Here is a 24,983-nt window from a genome sequence, read left to right as displayed (position 1 = left end):
CTTATCTTCTATATATGGAGTGCGTAGGGGCCCGAAGATGGCGTTTATGAGATGCCAAATCTAATCGTGTAAATAAAATAACAACTGCTGGAAAAATACAGCTGATTTTTCTTTGGAAAATATCTGACTGGATCTTGTCCCATATCCACAATGGGCCAACAGAAATAGACTCTGCTCATGTCCTTTTCACAGGAATCAAGAAACTAAATCTGGATTGACTGATGGAAAGTTTAATCTCATTCCCTACAAATGTGAGTCCAGAGCCTTAAACACAGCACCAACTTGCTTGAACAAAACTAACACAGTGCTTGGATTGAAAATATTTACATAAATACAGTATAAGGAGTAGGACAGATTGCTACTCACTGTAAAGCTGACCCATTGAGATGCAGACAGCCACAATGAAAAAACTAAGAGACATGCAGCTATCGGCCAAACCCTTCCTCCCCTAAGAAAAAATATACACCTCCACTTAAGCAAGGGCACCTCATGCACACTCAGCAGCTACTACTGGCAGCACTGAACAGCATGCAACTGTCATGTGAATACCAATCTGGAGTGGGGAGGGGAAGGGAGAGGAATAGAAGGATACAGGTGGGGGTGAGAGAAGAGCACAGTCTAGCAGGGTGTGCTTGGGACTAGAGACTGCCATGTGCAGTGTCAGGAGGTGCCGAATGTGTGTGTGTGTGTGTGTGTGTGTGTGTGTGTGTGTGTGTGTGTGTGTGTGTAGGGTGGGGAGGGGGGTGGGGGGGGGGGGGCATGGAGCAAAAAAGGAGGAGGGTGGAAAAGAGGAGGAGAGGAAAATGAGGAAAGCGGAAAAGGAGGGGAGCAGGGGGGGAGCAGGGAAGGAGAAAGGACGAAGAGGTACACCAGCTGAGGGAGGCACACAAAGAGAATGATGAATGTGAGAGGGGAGGAGGTGACAGGATGAAGGGGTGGAAACTGTTGGGTGGAGGGAGTGGGGACAGTAGGTACCACAGGTTGAGGCTGGGATAGTTTTGGGAGCAGAGAATATACTGTAAGTATCACTCCCATGCGCTTAGTTCAGAAAAGCTGGTGGTGGGAGGGAGAATCCAGATGGCCCAGGTTGTGAAGCAGCCATTGAAATCAGGTATTTAATGTTCAGCAACGTGTTATGCCAAAGGGTGGTCTACTATGCTTTTAGCCACAGTTTGACAGTGGCCATTCCTCCTGGTGGACAGCTGGTTGGTAGTCATACCAACACAAAAAGTTGTGCAGTGCCTGCAGCAGAGCTGGTACACAATGTGGTTGCTTTCACAGGTGGCCTGGCCTTTAATGGGATAAGATAAGCCTGTGACACGATTGGAATAGGAAGTGCTCTGTGTGTGGAATCGGCAGGTCCTGCACCTGGTTCTTCTACAGGAATATGATTCCTGTGGCAGGGGATTGGGGCTGAGAACGGCATAGGGATGAACTAAGATTGATGTGGAGATTGGGTGAGTGATGTAACACCATTTTAGGAGGGTTGGGAAGGATCCTGGGTATGATGTCCCTCATTTCTGGGCATGATGAGAGATAAAGCCCTGACGAGTGACATGGTTCAGTTGTTCCAGTCCAGGCTGGTACTGACTGACAAAAATGGCACTGTTTTGTAGCTGGCCTCTTTGGGGTTGTGGGAGAATTGTGTGTGTGTGTGTGTGTGTGTGTGTGTGTGTGTGTGTGTGTGTGTGTGTGTGTGTGTGGAAACGGCACGGGAAATCTGTTTGTGGACTAGGTCTGAGGGATAGTAGTGTCTGTCTGCGAGGGCCTCGGTGAGGCCTTCAGTATATTGGGAAATGGAGTTCTTGTCATTGCAGATATGTCGTCCCTAGGTAGCAAGACTGTATGGGAGGTACTTTTTCATGTGGAAGGGATGGCAGCTGTCACAGTGTAGGTACTGTTGGTGGGTTCAATGTGGACAGAGGTGTGGATGGAGCCATCATAAAAGAGGAGATCAACATGTAGGAAGATGGCACACTCGGTTGAAGAAGACTAGTAAAGTGGATGGGAGAGAAGGTGTTAAGGTTGTGCAGGAATGAGGATAGGCTGTATGGCCTTGAGTTCAGATCAGGAAGAGATCATCAATGAACCTGAACCAGACCAAGAGTTTGGAGTTTTAGAAGCCTAGGAAGGGTTCCTCTAGATGGCCCCTAAACAGGTTGGCATACGAGGATGCCATGCTGGTGCGCATGGCTGTGCCATATCTTCTATTATCCAGCTTCTCCCAACCACCCAACTCCCTCATTTGCCCATTTCCTACATCATTTCCCATTATCCATCCCTGGCACAATGGACCCTGCTCTATCCTTCTGCACCAGTTCAGAACAGTATCCCTCTCCTTGGCTAAAACCAGTCCCACATCCTGTTCCTTTAAAATGCTGCATAAACCATGGAATCCCTCCCTATGGCTTAAGCATAAAAATTCCTTTCTCTGGATACCACCCTCACAATGACCTCCAGCTTTTCAGATTTCGGCAAACCCTATCTGTCACAAATCTGGTACTGCAAAACCCATTTCCATGACACAGGCTACCCAGAATCATCTCAGCTCACTCCACAAGATACTGCTACTGTGCAATCCCTACTACATACTTCACATTTCTGAAACTGCTTTGCTCTCCAACAACTGGAAAATCATTTCAGATACCATCTCCACACATTATCCAACCTGCTGACATCCTACTGCCACCTTGGGGCACCACTGTCCAATCCCTATCTGACCCACAGTGCTCCTCCTCATCAACTCCTCGTAACACCCAGATACTGACTAATGGATATTTTCAACTTGCCACATCACCTAAAACTCCCTACCAACACTCCAAATCCAGAGCCCAAACAATCCTGGAATATTGTTGTTAACCTTTCCACCAAATTCCTCAGCCCCAAATAAGTTTCAGTCCTATCCAAAGGCCTCACCTTGAGCCCCCACGGAAAGGATTTTGACCCTCATTGACCAACACCTCCAACCAACTGCCGCTAATTTAGCCTCGCACATCAGAGATACCAACCACTGCCTTCACAGACTATCCACCATCTGCACCCCCTTTACCTTCTGGTCACTGTTGGTGCCACTTCCCTATACACCAACATCCCTCATTCCCATGGTCTTACCGTAATTGAATACTACTATTCCTAATGTCCTTTGGATTCCAAACCTACTACCTCATGCACCTAACTAATTTTATCCTAACATAAAACTACTTCTTCGAGGGGAGTGTATACAAATAAATCCACAGTACAGGCATGGACACCCACATGGCACCTTCATATGCCAACCTGTTTTCGGGCCATCTAGAGCAAATTTTCCTAGACTCCCAGAAACCCAAACCCTCGGTCTGGTTCAGGTGCATTGATGATCTGGACTCTAGGCTGAGACACCCTACCATCATTCCTTCACAATCTCAACACCTCTCATTAATTTCACCTTGTCCTCCTCAACCCAGCTGGCCACCTGGCTGCACCCTCTCCGATGGCTGCATCCACACCTCTGTCACATTACACTCACCAACTGTACCTACATTTTGACAGCTGCCATCCCTCCCATACAGCCTTGCTATCCGGGCATGGCTTATCTGCAATGACAAAAAACTCCCTTTCCCAGTATACTGAAGGTCTCACCAAGGCCTTCACAGCAGGCACTACTCCTTGGACCTCATCCACAAACAGAATTCTCATGCCATTTCCTTACATACCTCCAATCCTCCCAACACACGTAAGAGCCAACAACAAAACAGTGCCCCCTTTGTCACTCACTACATCCTCCATCAGGGCTTTGATTATCTCTCATCATGTCCTGAAATAGGGACATCCAACCCAAGATCTTTCCCACCCCTCCTAAAGTGGCGTAACATTGCTCACCCAACCTCGACAACATCCTAATCCATCCCTATGCCATTCTCAATTGTAATCCCTTGCCACAGGAGCATATCCCTGTAGAAGACCCAGGTGCACAATGTGCTGAACCCACACACCCAGCACTTCCCATTCCAGTCCTGTCACAAGCTTGTCCTACCCCATGAAAAGCCAGGCCACGTTGTGTACCAGCTCTGCTGCAACCATTGCACAGCTTTTTATATTGGCATGAATACCAACCAAATGTCCACCAGGACGAACGGCCACCGCCAAACTGTGGCCAAAAGCCCAGCAGACCACCCTGTGGCTCAACTTTCTTGATTTTAATGGCTGCTTCATGACCCATGACATCTGGATCCTCCCCTACACCACCAGTTTTTCTGAAATGCGCAGATTGGAGTATCATTACAATACATTTCCCACTCCCGAAATTACCAGAGCCTCAACCTCCGATAACCTATTGACACCACACCCTCCACCCAACAGTTTCTGCCCCCTCGTGCTATCACCTGCTCTCCTCTTACCTTCCCCCACACTTTTTGTGTCTCAGCGAATGTACCTGTCTGTCCTTTCCCCTTTCCTGTTCCCCTCTTTTTCCGCTCCTAACCTTTTCCTCTCTCCTCTTTTAACTCTCCTCTCCTTTTCCACTCTCCTCCTTTCTTGCTCCCTCTTATACATCTGCGTCTACATACATACTTTGCAAGGCACCACACGATGTATGGAAGAGGATACCCTTCACCACAACTCGTCGTTTCTTCCCTGTTCCACTCACAGGTACAGTGAGGGAAAAAAGACTGTATGCCTAGGGAAAAAAGACTGTCTGTATGCCTCCATATGGGCCCTAATTTCTTTTATCTTCGTGGTTCCTACATGAAATGTATGTTGGCGGCAGTATAATTGTTTTTCAGTCGGCTTCAAATGCCGGTTTTCTAAACTTTCTCAGTAGTGTTCTTCAAAATTAATGTCTTCTTCCCTAAAGGGATTCCCACTTAAGCTCCCATAGAATATTTGTAACACTTACATGCTGATTGAACCTACCGGTAACAAATCCAGCAGCTCCCCTCTGAGTTGCTTCAATGTCTTCTTTCAATTGGGCCTGGTGCAGATCCCAAACACTTGACCAGTTCTCAAGAATAGGTCGCACTAGAATCCTATATGTGATTTCCTTTATAGATAAACCACACTTTCCTAAAATTCTCTCAATACACAAAAGTCTATCATTTGCCTTCCCTACTACAATCCTCACATGCTCTTTCCATTTCATACTGCTTCATAACGTTATGCCCAGATATTTAAATGACATGACTGTGTCAAGCAGGACACTACTAATGCTGTACCTGAACATTACAGGTTTGTTATCCCTACTCAGCCACATTAACTCACATTTTTCTATCTCAAGAACCAGCTGCCATTCATCACACCAACTAGAAATTTTGACTAAGTCATCTTGTATCAACCTAAAGATACTTATCTTTAACATCTCCCTGTACACCACAGCATCATCAGCGAACAATCAAAGATCACTGCCCAACATGTCTGCCAGATCATTTATGTATGTAGAAAATAGCAACGGTCCTATCACACCTCCCTGTCTCTGACAACCCCTTGCTGTCGAGGACAACATACTGGGTTCTATTACTTAAGAAGTCTTTGAGCTACTCACATACCTTGGAAACAATTACGTATGCATGTACCTTCATTAACAGTCAGCATTGAGGTACCGTGTTGACTGCTTTTAGGAAATCTAGAAATATGGACTCTGCCTGTTGCCCTTCATCCATAGTTTGCAATATATCATGTGAGAAAACAGCAAGCATGAGTGATGAATTCTAAAGCCATGCTGAATTGTGAATATGGGCTTTTCACTCTATACAAAATTTATTATATTCAAACTCAGAATATGCTCTAGAATTCTGCAGCAAACTGATGTTAAGGATACTGGTCTGTAATTTTGTTGGTCCGTTCTTTTACCCTTCTTAAACACTGGAGTCACCTGTGCTTTTCTCCGGTCACTTGGCACTCTGCCCTGGTCGAGAGATTCGTGATAAATGCAAACTAAGTAAGGGGCCAATGACGTAGAGTACTCTTTGTAAAACTGAATGCAATCCCCCTCCATATACACCTCCTCCTGATGCTGCACCTGGCAGTCTAGTACCGGCATGCCCTGACAAGCAGTGTGCTCTTCTCTCCCTCCACCCGTACTCTGCTATCCCTCCCCCTTTCCCATCCGACTCCAGATTGCTATTCCCGTGACAGCTGCATTGTGGTCGACCTGCTGGAGGTAGCAGCCAAATGTGCATGAGGTGTGCCTCCTTGTGTGAATGTGTACATGTTCTGTTTGCTGAGGAAGGTTTTGGCAGATAGTTGCAGGTGTATCAGCCTTTTCATTGTGCCTGTCAGCAAATCAAAGGGTCATCTTTACAATGAATAGCAATCTATCCTGCTCCTTATATTGTTTTTATTCCAACCTGGAGTTTCCAATGTTAGACACAAGCAATATTTAATGCGGCAAAAAGCAATTTATCAAGTTGCTGGCCATTACAGAATAATGAGCAGTGAATGGGAAGCCAAATGAGAAATGAGTGTCAGGATTCAAGGAAGTGTGGACATCCATAGACAGACTGAATGGAAAAACAAAGATTTGTCAGTAGAAGTGCAGTATATTCTTGAAGATGAAATACAAAGGGAGTGCAATGTCATACTGATAAATGGGCTCAGACAGCCAAGCTCTTTGTTAATTTGACTGGATTTTGTAATATCCGAAGAAATACCACATACCCTCTCAACATATGAACTTTTATTTCATTTTCTCCTCCCCTTCTGGGTGCTTCACCTTTTTCATCAGGCAGTGTGTATCATGATCTCTATGGCCCAGTGCCAGACTACAATTACAAAGGTTTTGTTTGGGTTCAACCCCAGTAAGTCCTTGGATTTTCATGTCTTACTTATAACTTCTTTCACATCTATAAATGTTTGCCCACGTGGAAAAGCATCGAGTTGTATAACTGACTGGGTCAACCACCTCAGAAGCCAATGGCATACCAGGTCCAATAGGACCATGTCTAGTAAAGCACTTCTGTGTTCAAACCAACCATCAGGACACTGACAGCTTTACTTTTTTATACACACCATGACTGACTTATTTAACTCCGCCTATAATAATTTACCCCAAACAAAGTGGCATCTATTATGCTCCTAAGTAATTGTTACCAAGCTCAATAATTTTGTTTTCACCACAAATCTGCTGCACAAGACAAAATATGACATGAAAGAAAAATGATGAGGCATGTACTTCCTCCCACATACTTATGAAATGACCATGACTGTAAATTACAATTTAAAATGAGGCTCACCAATAGTAGTTCCTCCTGCATATCTACACTACTTTACACCTAAAACAGTCTTATTTGCTGATGATACATCAGTTTAATTGAAAATGAGGTATCTGAAAATATTCCAGAAAAAGCCAAAAACACTTTAGAAAAACTTGAATCTTGGTTCTATCAAAATGGACTAAAACTAAATGTAACTAAAACCAAAATGATGCAATTTGAAGCTAAATCAGTAGAAAGGAGTGAAATAAAGATAACTTGCAATGATCAGGATATCACAGAAGCAAACCACGTGAAGTTCTTAGGCCTAAATCTTGACAAAAATTTAAATTGGAAGGTACACATAGATTACTTAGCAAATCAACTGAACAACTTAGCATTTGCAATGTGTATTTTGTCAGGTGCCACAAACATAGATACCAGAAAGATAGTTTATCACTGCTACTTTGAGTCAGTTATTCGTTATGGCATAATCTTCTGGGGAAATTCAGCTAATGTCACTAGGCTCCTAGTATTACAAAAGAAAGTAATTAGAAACGTGTGTTGCAAAAAAATGGGAATCCTGTCGACCACTGTTAAAAAATTTAAAAGTACTATCTATCCCTTCACTTTACATATATGAGATGGTGGTGTTCCTATATAGAAATCAACATACACTAGACAATTTCCGTTTTGACCACAACTACAGCACTCACCACAGAGATAACTTCAAACTTCCAACACATCGTTTAAAACTTTATGCCCAAATGCCAGAGTATATGGGGTTAAAAATTTTCAATAAAATAAAAGGCAGTAATATATTTAAAATGGAGATTGGTTCACTGAAAAGATTGCTCTTTACTCTCCTAGTGGAAAAGTGTTATTATTCTGTCGATGAATTCATTGAGGACAGCTTCACAATCTGAACACAGGGATTGTAATACATTTATTATTTTATGTACATGTGTAGCTGTAACTTAGAAATGTAAAATATAATGTAAACTTTTGTAGTTCTCTTAAAAAAGTGAAAAAAGTTTCTTTTGTAAACCTTGACATGTCTCCTGTACATCAAATCAAATGATTTGAAAATTGTATGTAATGAGATGAATAAACCACATAACATAACACATAACATAACAGTCCATGATCCCAGTTGCAGGTTGCCTACCTAATGGCTTCCAGGGGCAATAAGAATTTGATTTGCAATATTTCATATAATTATTGACCAAATTTAATAATTTAAAGTGCTGCAATAATTTACCCATTAAGATGTACAAGCTTACATCAAGTATTAAAGTTAAACAATGGAAAATCCAGGCTGAAATGTAACAATGTTAGAGAAGGAAAGTTGCTACTCACCATATAGTGGAGAAGCTTAGTCACAGACAGGACCACTGAACCTATACAATATACTTGTCCATCCTTACACAACCCCTGTAATAGACCTAGATGCAAGACATGTCCCATACATCCTCCTACCACCACCACCTACATCACCTATCCCATCAAAGACAGGGCTACCTGTGAAACCATTCATGTGGTCTACAAGCTAAACTGCAACCACTGTGCTGCGTTCTATGTAGGCATGACAACCACCAAGCTGTCTGTGGCCAAGAAACAAGTGGACCACCCTGTTGCTGAAAACGCTGCTAAACATATGCTTAATTTCAATGACTGCTTCACAGCCTGTGCCATATGGATTCTTCCCACCAACACCAGCTTTTCTAAATTGCGCAGGTGGGAACTTTCCCTGCAATTCATCCTCCTTTCCCGTAACACTCCTGTCCTCAAACTTTGTAAATCACTGTCCTCACCCATCCAGCCACTTCCCTGTTCCCATTCCAGCACTACACAGCTTTCATTCCACCACCACTCTCAGTCTTTTTATTTCTCTCCTTTTCCAGTGCCCTCCCCCCCCCCCCCCCCCCCCCCCTTCCCAGCTCTCTCCTGCCATCTGTTTAACGTGCAGCACTTCACTGTCTCCCACCCCCACTATATTATCCCTCCCCCTCCCTGTGGTTTCAGTGCCTGAGACTGCAGTCGTGTGTGTGTGTGTGTGTGTGTGTGTGTGTGTGTGTGTGTGTGAGAGAGAGTTAGAAACTGTCATGAGGTAGTGTACCTCATGGTGCACAAATTACCCAGACACTAATCATCCCGTATTTGAGAATGAGGGTACCTAGCAACTTCGAAGAAACTTTATACACAATTTCAAACCTTTTCAAAACATTCTCAATAACACTCCCCAGGAAGAAAGTTTATTGCTCATAACATTTTTGCTATTCATACAGTTAAACTTCATATAATGCATGATGTTTCAATTTATTACTTCTTTACTAGCAACTGCCTGCAGCTCATTTTGCAGACAGTATCCAAATATACCACTGAATCACCATAGTTAGTTAGTTGGTTGTGTGTTCCATTGGTCAATCACACGGTATGGTAGCTATTATGATGTGGAATGTGTCAAGTGCACATATGAAACAAGATTTTTTATCAAAACAGAGTTAAAGATTAATATTTCTATTATTTACTCCATACTCTTAAATGGCACAAAATGCATATACTATATTTACACATTTATTTATTCCTATTCAAGAATTCATTTATGGTAAAGAAGGAGTTGTCAAGGAGATGTGATTTCAATTTATTTTTGAAGTTATTACTGCTGTCTGTCAGACATTTTGTTTCATCTGGTAATTTGTCGAAAATTTTTATAGTAGCATATTTACCCATTTCTGTGCCAAAGATAGGTTGAGTAAAGGATAGTGTAAGTCTCTGTTTTTTCTGTTATTATAATCAGGAATGTCACTGTTGTTTTTAAATTGGTCCACGTTGTTGAGAACAAATTTTATTAGTAAGTAAATGTACTGTGAGGCCGTTGTAAGAATTCCCAATCTTTTAAAAAAATGCCTACAAGATGGGTGACTGTGAACCCTACATATTATTCTGACCACTTTATTTTGAGAAGTGAATACTTTTTGTCTAAATGTTGAGTTACCCCCAAATATTATTCTGTAATGGCATCAGAAAGTGAAAGCATGCAAAGTATGTTAGCTTACTAATTTCTATATCCTCAAAATTGGCAATTATTCTGAATGCAAAAGTTGCTGAACCTAGTCACTTTAGAAGATCCAAAATATGAATTTTCCAATTAAGATTCTCATCTACATGTACACCCAAAAACTTAGTATGTTCTACCCTGTCTACTGACTTCTGTTGATGTGTTATATTTATTGAAGGAACTGAACTTTTTGCAGCAGAAAATTGGATGTTCTGTGTTTTTTCCAAGTTTAGAGCAAGCCCATTTGCAGAAAATCAATTAATGACTTTTCCAAAGACCTTATTTGTATCATTTTCAATTGGAGTTTCTTTTACTGGATTAATAATGATTCTTGTATCATCAGAAAACACTGTCAGTTCAGCTTCCTGTTTCAGATAAGAAGGGATGTCGTTCATATATATCAAGAACAGAAGGGGACCCATGATTGAACTCTGTGGAACATCTAATGTAATTTCACCCCAGTTAGATGAAGTGGCAAACTTATTTAAATCACTTGACCCATATAAGGAAGCTTTTTGCTTCCTGTTCTGTAGGTATGACTTAAACCACTCATATACTATTCCATTTATACCATAGAATTGTAATTTCTGTAACATAATGTCATGGTTCACACAATCAAATTCTTCGGACAAGTCACAGAAAATTTCTATCGGTGACATTTTACTATTTAAAGACTCTATTATGTGGACAGTGAAACTTTACATTGCTGTCTCAGTGGAACAGCATTTTTGAAATCCGAACTGTGATGCACTACATATCCCGTTACTGTTGAGATGGCTAACCACTCGAGTACATTACCTTCTCGAAGATTTTTGAAAATGCTGTAAGCAAGGATGCTGGCCGACAATTATTGACATCTGTGGTGTCCCCCTTTTTGTAGAGAGGCCTGACAATGACATATTTTAATCTGTCTGGGAAAATACCCTGGGTTAGTGATGCATTACATATGTGACTCAGAACATAAGCTGTAATTGCTCCACATTGTTTTAATATCTTATTAGAGATGTCATCTACTCCAACACAACATTTATTTTTCAAAGATTTAATGATTTTACTTATTTCACAAGAGGTTGTTAGGTAAAACTGACAAAATTTTTTCGAAACAGACTCTTCCGTGTAGTGCCTGGCTTTTTCTTTTGACCTGTTCTTACCAATTTTTTCTCCTGCACTTAAGAAATGGTTGTTAAATAAATTAGCTACTTGTGTACTGTTGGTTAGGATGGTCACATTCTCTTTAATAGTAATACTACCTACCCCACTGGTTACTTTTCCTGTCTCCCTTCTAACAACATTCCATATTGATTTGATTTTATTGTCGGAGTTGTTAATTTCTTCTCTGACATACATATTTCTTGATTCCCTTACAACTTTTCTCAGTATGTTACAATAATTTTTATAGTGTAAAACTACTTCTGGATCTCTACTAGTTCTTGCTGTCTCATAGTTTTCTTTTTCTTTCTGAAGACACTTTAATATCTCTAGTAATCCAAGGTTTCTTTGAAAAGTGTGTGGTATTACATTAACTAATTTTCTTTGGTAAACAATGTTCAAAAAGGGATATAAGCTTATCAAGAAATATATTGCATTTATCATTAGCATTTGGCTCATTATATACATCTCCCCAATTAACATTTCTTAAGCTTTCTCTGAAGTGCTCTATAGATACCGGATTGAGCAATCTCATACTTTTACTTAATGGTTTCCGAACTGTACACCCTGTTAGGTTTTGTAAGTTAATCAGTTGTGCATCATGCTCTGACAATCCATTTTCCACAGGGAAAGCATGTATTTGTTTTACGTCCTCTTTCTGTACAAATACATTATCTATTAGCATGCAACTGTATTGAGCTATATGTGTAGGGAAATTGATCACTGATTCTAAGTTATATATTGTTAATAACACTTCTAGTTCACTCTTCCTATCAGAATTACTTAGAAAGTTTACACTGAAATCACCACAGAGTAATAACTTCTTCTTTTTGTCTGACAGACAGCTTAATAGGGAGTCAATTTTTTTTATGAACAGCTCCCAGTCTCCTAATTGGGACCTGTACACTGTTGATAATATCAATACAACATTATCTAGCTAGAGTTCACATGCACAAACCTCAAAGTGCTTATCAACACAAAATTTGCTTACTTAGTTTTGCATTTATACCCTTGTTTTATGAAAATGGCAACTCCTCCTTTATCCATCCTAGATCTGCAAGTGTAAGATGCTAAATTACACCCACTTATATTGACACTATCCATGCCCACAGTTACATGGTGTTCAGACAGAGTATATCAATCTCATTCTTATTTTTGATGTCATCTAAACACACTAATAGCTCATCTACTTTATTTTTTACTCCCCTGATATTTTGATGAAGGAAGTTGATACTGCCCTTAGCTTTACCCCTATTTACTGTACATTAAGTTTCTTTTATTCTATTTATCTTGATTGTCATCTATCTGGACTTTGGCTTTAACCTAAAAATCCTGTCTGCCTGGACCCATTAACCACAGGGATCACCCCTTGTGTGACTGTGGACCCCCTTACAGTTTTTGTTAATAGAGAAGCTAACTTATTTTTTCCCCATCCTATTCAGGTGCAGGCCATGTGTAGTGTATCCCCACGTACAAATAGCAGTTACTGGAACAACACTTATGTGAGATTTTGCCGGTGCCTGGAGCACCCTGTTTAGCTCAGTGTTAACATGCCTTACAGCAGTGTTTACCCAGTGCTGATCATGGTGCTGAAAGACCTCCACAAACCCCACATTTGTGTGCTCAGTTTCTGCTCCTATTTTATCCAGGTCAATCCTAATACTGTATCTTGGATTCATAGCCAGGCTGTTTCCTGCTCCTCCAACTATAGTTACCTGACCTTCCTTCTCAAAGTCCCTAAATAGCTGACCTAAGTTTTCTGTCACCTGGCTAAGGCTAGCACTTGGTTTCACAAAACTGCTGGCCCACACCCCTCTCATGACTGCTGCCTATAAGAAGAACTCTTCTTTTCCTATTCTGGTTTGATTCCAACCTGACTTTTTTCTTTAAGCTAATATTCTGCTTCAACCTACTTTCAACTACATCTGGATGGGGAGCTTCCTCCACTTCAGATAGCAAGCCAAACTGATTTACTAATTGAATTTCTGGAGTATTTTCAAGTGTTTCCCTTTTTTGCCCTTTGCTTGCTACCTTTTCCCAGTTCCCAGTCTCTTTTTCCTCCCCTAACCTAAATAATTCCAAGTTCATGTTTACTAATTCAGCCTTACGGGCACAAATTTTTGCCTCCTGTTCAGCGAGTTTTCTGTCCTTTCTACAGTCTACACGGAACACTCCCTCTTTCAAATTTTTGCGGCAACCACCACATTTGTCGCACATGGTTTGATAGACAAACTTAACACAAAAGCAGAGAATAAGTTGGCACAAGACCACAGTACTTTCGTAACCTGTAGCCTACTAATCCATAAATAAACACTAACGTAACAAAGTTTTAAACTTACTTCCAAAAGTTTTAACTACCTAAACTCTCTATGACCAACATGAATTAATTTGACTTTGAAGCGATAACTAGCCAAAACCAAAAATCACACTCGCACGAAATTTATGCCTAAAAACGCAAACAGAAGTAGCGACTACCGGCCTTTTAGGAAATACCAGGGTAATCCCAAAAGTAAGGTCACTTTTTTTTTTATTTTTTATAAATACATAAACCTGTTTATTTCTACAATGGTTTACATCAGTTTACAGCTTGAACATTTAGCTATTTTTTGACGTAATCACTATTTCTGTCAATGCATTTTTGTAGACGCTGTGGCAGTTTTTGTATGCTTATGTCATACCAGCTTCCTGCCAGTGCTGTTCAGAAAGTTATGAACCTCTTCTTTCACCTCGTCATCGGAGCTGAATCGCTTTGCAGCCAAATGTTCTTTTAACATTGGGAATAGGTTGTAGACAATGGGCGCCAAGTCAGGACTATAGGGTGGGTGGGTGATTATGTTCCACTGAAACTGTTGCAGGAGAGCAACGGTTTGCCGAGCGATGTGTGGGCGAGCGTTGTCATGGAGAATGTGTATGCCCTTGCTCAACATTCCTCTTCTCTGGTTCTGAATTGCCCGTTTAAGTTTTTTCAGAGTCTCACAGTGCCTGTCAGTGTTATGTGTGGTCCCAGAGATTCAGCTCCAACGACGAGGTGAAAGAAGAGGTTCATAACTTTCTGAATAGCATGGCGGCGAGCTGGTACGACACGGGCATACAAAAACTGCCACAGTGTCTACAAAAATGCATCAACAGAAATGGTGATTGTGTCAAAAAATAGCTAAATGTTCAAGCTGTAAACAGATATAAACCATTGTAGAAATAAACATGTCTATGTACTTCTAAGAAAATAGGAGACCTTACTTTTGGGATTACCCTCGTACTTCCATTTCAATCTAAACATGGTCAGAAAAGCGAAACCTTCAATAGATAGCCTACAGAAGAAGTATATACACTAGTCTACAATGTAATATTAACTAAATTAGCTCTTATTTCAATATTAATCACTTAACTTAGTGAGAGCTTCATATACGCGCGTCTGCCTAGTTCCAGAGATCGTATATAACAATCATTGGGTGACACATAGTTAAGGAGATGGGCCTATGATGTTTTTTACATGAAAGTTTGATTCTTTACGGAATTAGAGGTGGTAGAGATGATTGGTCATTCACAAATGACAAAGGAAAAAGGGCAAAATTATAATGGGACCCGAAATTCCCCCTGCCACAAACTTTTAAGCTGGCTTGCGGAATATAAATTTACACGTAACTCACAGATGATTAATTTTCTATTTACTTCTAAATTCAATTCAGCATATCCATAATTAATGGCCTAAACATACCGAAGTGATGCTTCAGCAGAACCTGCAGCAGATCGGAGTTCCTGCGCTAGCCTCTGTGCTTGTTCCTCCGTGCTGAGAAAACTAGAACTGGCAGCACTGGCTGCTGCCGCACCACCACCGTACCTCAGCTCCCGGTTCTCTTGCCTCAACTGCAGAATCTCATCCTACAAAACACGATCAGTTTACTTCACTGAACTTCCTCACATAAAAGCAATAGTAGCCATTGAGATGACTGCATAAATAATGCATAGGAAAATATCATCAACTAATTTAAATATACTTATAAGAGGTAGGTATGCATTAAATGCAATTGTTAACTCTAGTACGAACAACAGTGTCAAAAGAGACTGTTGATTTCACTATGTGGCTCAAAGAACTCGAGTGTTCACCAAAACCTTGATGGGAACTATATAAATGGAACATTGTGGTGTAGCAAGCTGTTATTACTAAATCTCTTGTACGTGAGGTCTGTACAAATGAGAGGCTTCATCATAGTGGGCAGCACAAAACTTCAACTGTCCATGAATGAACATATGTAATTTAGTCTGACAATTTCATTTGGACACTGTTCCTTATTGTATGATGAATCGAATATCAGGGAAAACATAGTATCTGGACCATGTTATTTCCAGTGTGAAGCTGTAGTAGTAGTAGTAGTAGTAGTAATAGTAGTAGTAGCAGCAGCAGCAGCAGCAGCAGCAGCGTAACGGTGGCCCTGTACTGATTTAGGCACACATATTACGTTCTTCCATTGGTGCCTATTTCCACTTTGAAGGAAATGATAAATAGGAAGGCACATTATCTTCTCCTCTATGACACCTAGCAGCTTCTTTGGATTCAAGAATTTCACATTTTTATCCCAAAAAGAGTCAGGATCTTTTGCTCACCATTTTAGGAAACCATCAATTATTTTGATTGAATGAAACAAGGAAAAACAGAAAAACGTATTGTACACTTACATACAATTATGACACAGTATAAAAACAACATTTGTAAAGATCGTATAACATGATGTATGAAAAGAAATCAATCAGGAACGATGTTCTTATGGCTAAAATTGAATACATGCACACAGTAAATATAACAAAAAGCAACAAATGCCTATCTGTATATTACCCAGCACAATGCAATGTGGTTGGCATAATTTTGACCTCAGGTCATTTTCAAGTACCTACATACATTCATATGCTGTTTAGTGATAACAAAATTGAAACAGCAAATATTGCCATACTGATCTTTTGTACATGTTGTAACATGCAGCACATCATTTAGTCTAGAACTTCCGAGTGCAGATACAATTAAAATGTCTCTATATTACTATGTGGCTACAATGGTGCGCAGCTGCAGCTGCCAGTCACTTATCTAATGGCTTCCAGGAGTAACAAGAATTTGACTGTCAGTATTTTGTACAATTATTGACTGAATTTAAAAATTCAAAATGCTGTCATAATCTGGACATTAAGAGGTATAATCTTGCAATAAAGGTTTAACACAATAAGACAAGTACTGAAGTAAGAAACAGTATAAGTCTTCAGGCAGCGTAACTACAGGTGCGTAAATTACCCAGACTGTATTCATCCAGTATTTGAGAATGGGAAAACCTAGTTTCCAACAACACACACAATTTCAACCCTTTCCAAAACATTATCTCACTGATACCACCCACAAAACAATGAATGGAAAAAATGAAGTTTACCCCTTACAACATTTTCGCTATTCATGCAGTGAAACTTCGGCATGAGGCATGGCATTTTAATTTATAACTTCTTTACTACTAACTAACTCTATTTACAACAAATTTTTCAGACAGTATCCACATTTACCATTGAATGTATCTGCAAAATTATGTCATCGAACAACACACAGTGCAGTAGATATGATGCCATAAACACTGAGATTCGCAGAAAACTAGCTTTTCTTAAAAAGGGGTGCAAATTATCCAGATTATGCTCACCCAATGTTTGATAGAGAGACCAATAAATGACTTGCTCAACTGCTGAGGTCATTAGCGCCCAGTCACTGTTGTTAGAGCACATGGAATCTGTTAAAACTCAAGGGGATGGGGGACACCAGAAGAACCTGACAAAGATGCAGATAAAATAAGTAAAAAGGTTAAATGTCTTTGGACAAGCCAGTTAAAGTTATAAAACGCAGAATACGAGCAGCTGCTCGAGCGTCATCAGCTAAAACATCCGGTAAAGTACATGGCAGGGACAGGACAACACGAAATTGACTAAAACGGGGACACGACAATAAAACATGGCGCACTGTTAATTCCTGACCACAAGGGCACTGCGGGGCCGGGTCACCGGAGAGCAGGTAGCGGTGGCTAAACTGGCAATGCCCAATCCGCAACCTGGTCAGAAGGACCTCCTCGCGCCGAGATGGTCGGGAGGATGTTGTCCAAGCAGTTGGGAGCGGTTTGACTGCCCAGAGCTTGTTTCCTCGGAGGGATGACCAAGCATCCCACCACAACGACACAAGCCTCTTACATACATCCCCACAAACGTCAGATGACGAGACACAGTGGGAGGCTGGCCGAGGCAGGAGGACTGCAGCCTTGGCTGCAGCATCCGCAGCCTCATTCCCAGGCACTCCAACATGTCCGGGAACCCACAGAAAGCTGACAGAACCACCATTATCAGCGAAAGAATGGAGGGACTGCTGTATCCGTTGAATCAAGGGATGGACCGGATAGGGAGCTCCAAGGCTCTGAAGAGCACTGAGTGAGTCAGAGCAAAGTACGTACAATGAATGGCGGTGGCGGCGGGCATACTGAACGGCCTGATGGAGAGCAAAAAGCTCGGCCGTAAAGCTCGAACATTGGTCGAGGAGCCGGTATTTAAAGGTGGCGGCCCCGACGACAAAGGCACAGCCGACACCATCGTCAGTTTTGGAGCCATCGGTGTAAATAAAGGTGTGACCGGCAAGGCGAGCACGAAGTTTGACAAACCGTGAGCAATACACTGCAGCCGGAGTACCCTCCTTCGGGAGTGAGCTGAGGTTGAGATAAATATGACCCGGAGCCTGGAGCCAAGGTGGTGTCGGGCTTTCACCCTCTCTGAAGGTGGTAGGGAGGGCAAAATCCAATTGTCGAAGCAGGCAACAGAAGCGGACTCCGGGGGGCAGCAGGGCAGACACATACAACCTGTACTGACGGTCGAGAGAATCGGCGAAGAAGGACTTGTAAGAGGGGTGGTCGGGCATAGACAACAGCCGGCAGGCATACCGACACAGCAGTACGTCGCGCCGGTAGGTCAATGGTAATTCGGCAGCTTCATCATAAAGACTCTCGACAGGACTAGTGTAGAAGGCTCCAGTCGCAAGGCGTATCCCCCGATGGCGGATGGAGTTGAGCCGGCGTAAGAGGGATGGCCGAGCGGACGAGTAGATGAAGCTCCCATAATCCAGCTTCGACCGGACTATGGACCGATACAAGCGAAGCAGGACAGTGCAATCCGCTCCCCAAGATGAACCGCTAAGAACTCTGAGGACATTAAGGGAATGTGTACAACGGGCCGCCAAATAAGAGACATGTGGAGACCAACACAGTTTCCTGTCCAACGTGAGCCCTAGAAACTTAGTTGTGTCCACGAATGGGAGAACAACGGGACCGAGATGTAAGGATGGCGGAAGGAACGCTTTATATCGCCAAAAGTTGATACAAACCGTCTTCTCTGCAGAGAACCGGAAGCCATTTGCCACGCTCCATGAGTAGAGGCTGTCTAGACAACGCTGAAGGCAGCACTCCAGGAGGCATGTTCTCTGGGCACTGCAGTAGATCGCGAAGTAATCGACAAAGAGAGAGCCTGAAACATTAGGTGGAATACAATCCATAATTGGATTGATCGCGATGGCAAAAAGGGCTACGCTCAAGACGGAGCCCTGAGGCACTCCGTTCTCCTGGAGGAAGACGTCGGACAATACGGAACCCACACGTACCCTAAACTTTCGACCCGTTAAAAAGGAATCAATAAAAAGGGGCAGGCGACCGCGTAGGCCCCACCTGTGCATAGTGCGGAGGATACCTCCTCTCCAACAAGTATCATAAGCCTTCTCCAAGTCGAAGAACACGGCTACCGTTTGGCGCCTTCGGAAAAAGTTGTTCATGATGAATGTCGACAAGGTCACAAGGTGGTCAACAGCGGAGCGGCGGCGACGAAAGCCGCATTGGACATTAGTAAGTAGTCGTCGAGATTCAAGAATCCAGACTAACCGAGCATTAACCATGCGCTCCATCACCTTACAGACACAGCTTGTAAGAGAAATGGGGCGGTAACTAGAAGGAAGGTGTCTATCCTTCCCGGGTTTGGGTATAGGAACAACAACAGCGTCACGCCAACACCTGGGGACTTGACCGTCGGTCCAGACGCGATTGTAGGTACGAAGAAGGAAGCTTTTGCCCGCCGGAGAAAGGTGTGCCAGCATCTGAACATGAATGGCATCTGGCCCCGGAACAGAGGATCGGGACAGTGCAAGCGCACGTTCGGGTTCCCGCATAGTAAAGGGGGCATTATAAGTTTCTAGATTCAGCGAGTGGAAGGAAGGTCGCCGAGCCTCTTCTGCCTCTTTCCTGGGAAGGAAGGCAGGGTGGTAATGGGCGGAGCTTGAAACCTCCGCGAAAAAGCGGCCAAAGGCGTTGGAGACAGCCACAGGATCAACAAGGACCTCATTACCTGAGGTCAGGCCAGGTACCGAGGAGTGGGCCTTAATGCCCGACAGCCGGCGCAGGCTACCCCAAACGACAGAAGAGGGAGTAAAACTGTTAAAGGAGCTGGTGAAAGAGGCCCAACAAGCTTTTTTGCTGTCTTTGATGATTCTACGGCATTGCGCTCGGAGTCATTTGTATTCAATACAATTCGCCAATGTAGGATGGCGGCGAAAGGTGCGTAAAGCACGTCGTCGAGCACGGATAGCGTCCCTACAAGCCTCGTTCCACCAGGGGACGGAAACGGGACGGGAAGAAGAAGTAGTACGAGGAATGGAACGTTCGGCATTGATAATAACAGCCGTGAGGTATTCGACCTGACTGTCACAACTGGGAAAATCGTGGTCCGGAAAGGTCGCCAGGGAGGAGTAAAGTCCCCAGTCAGCTTTCAGTATGTTCCAGCTCGAAGGACATGGGGATGGGGTGTGGTGCAGGAGACGAACGACACAGGGGAAGTGGTCGCTCGAATAGGTGTCAGAAAGGACATACCACTCGAACCGACGGGCAAGAGTGGTAGAACAGATCGAGAGGTCCAAGTGGGAGTAGGTATGAGTAGAGTCCGAGAGGAAAGTCGGGGCGCCGGTATTAAGGCAGACAAGATTGAGATGGTTGAAGACATCCGCCAAGAGTGAGCCTCTTTGACAGGATGCAGGAGAGCCCCAAAGGGGATGATGGGCATTGAAGTCGCCAAACAATAAGAACGGCGGGGGAAGCTGAACGATCAGGTGCATCATGTCAGCCCAACTAACAGCAGATGACGGTGGAGTGTAGATGGTACAAACTGAAAAAGTAAAAGCAGAAAGAGTAATGCGGACAGCTATTGCTTGGAGTGGGGTGGTCAATGGGATGGGATGGTAATAGACATCGTCCCGAACGAGCAACATGACCCCACCATGAGCTGGGATACCGTCCACAGGGGTGAGGTCATACCGCTCTGAGGTATAGTGGGTAAAGGCAATACGGTCAGTCGGGCGCAACTTGGTTTCCTGGAGACCAAGGACGAGCGGACAGTGCAGGCGGAGGAGCAGTTGTAATTCCTCCCGATTAGATCGAATACCTCTTATGTTCCAATGAAACAACGCCATCGCTAGTCAAAAAGTTGGGGGAATGAGACGGGGGAAGAGCTGGTCACCTCGACGGCCGCGGAGGGCCAGGTTGCGAGGGAACAACGCTACAACCGACGGGAGGCGGATCCGGTTCCATCGACTCATCGCCAGCTGCGGCCGCTGTCCCTGATTGTGTAGGAGGGGCTGCATCATTTGCCGACGAAAGGCCGGCGGAGCGCCTGGCAGCAGAGCGTCCCGGCGAAACTGAGGACGGCCGGGAGCAGTGACTCACGGATGAAGCGTCGGACGAAACGCGCCCGGGTGATGAGGGGGATAGATACTTCTTCTTTGAGGCCTTCTTGGAAGGCCGAGGAGGCACAGGGATGGTGGGCTGGACCCGAAGAAGGTCCTCACGCGCGGGGTCCGTTTTGGAACGCCGGACCTCGGAAGCTGGGGTCCGGAACGTTTCCCCGATGGACGCCTGAGAAGAGGATCGCTTCTCAGGTGGCGTGGGGGGAGGAGGAGGAGGAAGGGTGGCCCCTGGGGCAGAGGGGGTGGGGGCCACGGGGGAGGAGGATTTGGAAGGGAGGGATTTGGGAGGCGGAGGCAGAGGCAGAGCCCCCTGATGGGCGGAGGAGGCGGAGGGGGGACAGGATAGGGGTGAGGATACCGCGGAAGGAGTGGACACAACTGAGGCAAACGAAGTGGTCAATGGCACGGGATGAAGGCGGTCATATTTCTTCCTGGCCTCAGAATAAGAGAGCCGATCCAAAGTTTTAACTTCTTGTATCTTTTTCTCCTTCTGATAGGCGGGGCAGTCTGAGGATCTAGGCGAGTGGACGCCAGGACAATTAATGCACCGAGGTGGTGGGGTGCATGTATGTTCCTCACGAAGAGGACGTCCACAATCGCCACAAAGGGGCTCAGCCTCACACCGTGATGACATGTGCCCAAAGCGCAAACACCTAAAACAGCGCATAGGAGGCGGGACGTAAGGTCGCACGTCGCACCGATAGCACATCACCTTGACCTTCTCCGGGAGAACGTCCCCCTCGAAGGTGAGGATAAAGGCCCCGGTGTCGATGCGACGGTCTTTGGGGCCGCGCTGGACTCGCCGGACGAAATACACGCCGCGGCGCTCCAGGTTGGCCCTGAGCTCCTCATCAGATTGTAGCAGGAGGTCACGATGAAAAAGAACCCCCTGCGTCCTATTTAGTGCCAGATGTGGGACAATGGATACTGGGATGTCCCCTAGGCGGTCGCACGCCTGGAGCGCCGCCGACTGTGTGGCGGAGGTGGTCTTGATAAGAACGGACCCGGATCACATCTTGCTGAGAGCCTCGATTTCCCCGAAGACGTCCTCAATGTGCTGAACAAAGAACATGGGCTTGGAGGTGGCGAACGTCCCCCCATCGGTTCGAGAACAGACCAAATAGCGGGGGAAGTACTTCGCCCCAAGCCGGCGGGCCTGTCCCTCCTCCCATGGAGTGGCCAAGGGGGAAAGGGCAGGAGAACCAGAACTAGAAACGGTACCTTTTCTTTTGAAAGACTCGGCCGCAGAGCGACCTGATACGTGTTGACGTTTCATCTGCGAAACGTCCGCCCCGATACCACCCACTCCGACCAGGGGCTCTCCCCACGGGCGCCACCCAGCCGCAGCAAGGGCCACCTGGCAGGATGACCATTGCTGGGAGTCCTGATGCCCCAAGGAGACGGGCATCTACTCCTTGGCCGACGTGGGGAGGGTGCAGCTCAGGTATCGGCAGTACGATCCCTGTGTTGTCAGGGGGCTACAACCTAGAGGGTACATGACGACCCCACCACAACGGGCTGGCTACCGTGCTGGATTTCTGGTGCCATGGAAAGTCCATCATGATCGCTGGTGCAGATGGAGATGCATTATGGGCGTAACTTGGACAACCCATCAGGCGTTTAGGCCCAATTTGAGGAATAGTGGGTATGGTTACAATGCCGGTGCAAGGCTGAGTGCCAAGGTCTTAGTGCACTTAGGATCAGTGGCACACCATGTAAGGTGTCCTTCCCCAAAAGGCTCGTACTTCTGTAGACTTTTGAAAAATGGAGGTCAAACCCCAAGGGGGACCATAACATGGAAGGCTGAAACGGTTGAAACTCCTTTTAGTCGCCTCTTACGACAGGCAGGAATACCTCGGGCCTATTCTTACCCCGGACCCGCAGGGGGGAATCAGGAAGGGGTTTTGTACATGGCAGTCTGATTATTTCAAAAACTGGAGGTTAGGGTTAGTGGTTCCAACTGACAACATTGGTGTGATGGTGCATGAGGAGGTTAAAATTGAATTTAATAACGAAACATATACTCCCTGTTGAAAATAAACTACAAACTGAAAGTTAAAGATGGTATGGAGTCATTAATTAAATTCATGACACCTATGGGCTAGAGTTCAATAAGTGACCATCCACTCTGAAAGTTAGTGCTTCACCCTGCAACTAACAGGGTCCCAATCAAGACAAACAAACGAGATTAAAAATATAGAGACTTACACAGTTGTGAACATGTTGAACACCATAGTGAGGTGGAATCTGAACTATGTCAGTCCATTTAGAAATTTTTTCAGTACTGCTAACAATAGTGGTCTCATAAGGAATGGGACACATGCACATCTTTCACAACAGTTGGTCAAAGATCTGACTTTGGAAGGAGTCACCTCATTATTCATCTGGACTGATACAGAAACCATACAATTTGAGATGAGCAATTGTAGAGGCTGCATGTAGTGGTTTTCAACTACTGCATTAATACAACTATTTCCTTGTTTCCTGTTTTCTTGAGGAAGACATTCCTACCTTTAGTGCGGGTTTTTATTTTTCTGATGTATGACGACTTGAAACTCTTCCTAGGTAATCAGCTGGGTGTTGCCATGTGGATGGAACGATATTTCAGCAAGATCACTTGTTGCCATCCTCAGGACCGGCTCAAAGGTGGATGTACGTCAACTTGCCAAAATATTGGTCCATCTCACAGACATCACTCTCTCTCTCTCTCTCTCTCTCTCTCTCTCTCTCTCTCTCTCTCTCGCGCGCGCGCCCCCCCCCCCCCCCCCCCCAAATTGCTTTCTTCTTCTGCATGGGGGCACAGGCCTCTCTACAGACATGTCTGCTTCTCAAGTGTTCCTCTATATGGTGAGTAGCTGTCTTTTCTCATACTATGGTTTCCAAATGTACCACAATTACATGCAACATGCTACACTGCATCAGGATTATAAGATTTGATAATAGAAGATTTTGAGACACTGACTTGAGATTTGAGTAGAGGACCAGGTAATGATAGTTTGGGGAGGAGGCAACTGCCTGGCCAGCCAAGAATAGAGTATCAGGTGTGACTAGGATAAGCTAGATGCTGCAATCTCACAAATAAACGTGGGATTTACTAAGGTTCCACAACAGCACGATCTACTCTGTATGGACAAAGTGGCGTAAGGTGTCACTCGCATTGATTCTGTGCCAGTTGCTGTTACTGGGAAATGAGACACAGCTTACAACTTAGTACGCAGAAAAATATAGTTAACTTAATGAATAGTTGAAAGTACAAGGGAGGTACTGTCACCACTGGTAGAATCTCTGTTATTAAGGGCATGAGAGTAAGCCTTTCAAACATGGGTCTCTCATTAAAACTGCTTTAAAATAGCTAAAGATGGATGAAGTGCCACACATAAAAGAAACTCATCTGAATAAGCTTATTGTGATATAGCACAATGTTAGAGAACTAAACAACACAGTTAAAACAGATTCAAAATCTGCTGAAACTCTTAGTTGATGCTCAGGTCAACAATTGTAAGCCTGGGTCTGTGAACTGCTGGCACTGGATTACAGTATACAGATCTCCACTGTGAAACTTCCAGATATTATCTCAAAAATTTGAGTTATTATTCTGCCACCCAGCAGACAAAAGAAAGTAGACAATAAAGCAATAGACAACATTTTTGTGGGGGAACGCCTAATTTATGACATAAGTGCTTATCCAGTAGTGACTGACCTCTCTGATCATGATGCACACTTAGCCATAATAAGTAACTGATTACATGGATACCATGCAACCAGTTACAGTAATTAATGAGCAGTCATCAGAAAGTTTCCAGGCAGGCTTATGGGAAACTGACTGAAG

At 44.0% G+C, this 24,983-nt stretch overlaps 1 protein-coding gene across 1 annotated transcript in view; it reads right to left on the bottom strand.

The window, feature by feature from the left end:
• The window catches only part of LOC124605558, an 85,397-nt gene that overhangs the window by 29,356 nt on the left and 31,058 nt on the right, over positions 1 to 24,983 (bottom strand). Inside the window, exon 6 of the mRNA XM_047137321.1 lies at positions 15,089 to 15,252. Coding sequence (XP_046993277.1) covers positions 15,089 to 15,252 — 164 coding nt within the window. The remainder of the gene's footprint in view (positions 1 to 15,088; positions 15,253 to 24,983) is intronic.

The sequence above is a fragment of the Schistocerca americana genome, chromosome 3 (genome assembly GCF_021461395.2).
Source record: "Schistocerca americana isolate TAMUIC-IGC-003095 chromosome 3, iqSchAmer2.1, whole genome shotgun sequence".
NCBI classification, from domain to species: Eukaryota; Metazoa; Arthropoda; class Insecta; order Orthoptera; family Acrididae; genus Schistocerca; species Schistocerca americana.
The sequence above is the reverse complement of the archived record's forward strand: the minus strand, read 5'-3'. Positions and strand labels throughout refer to the sequence as shown.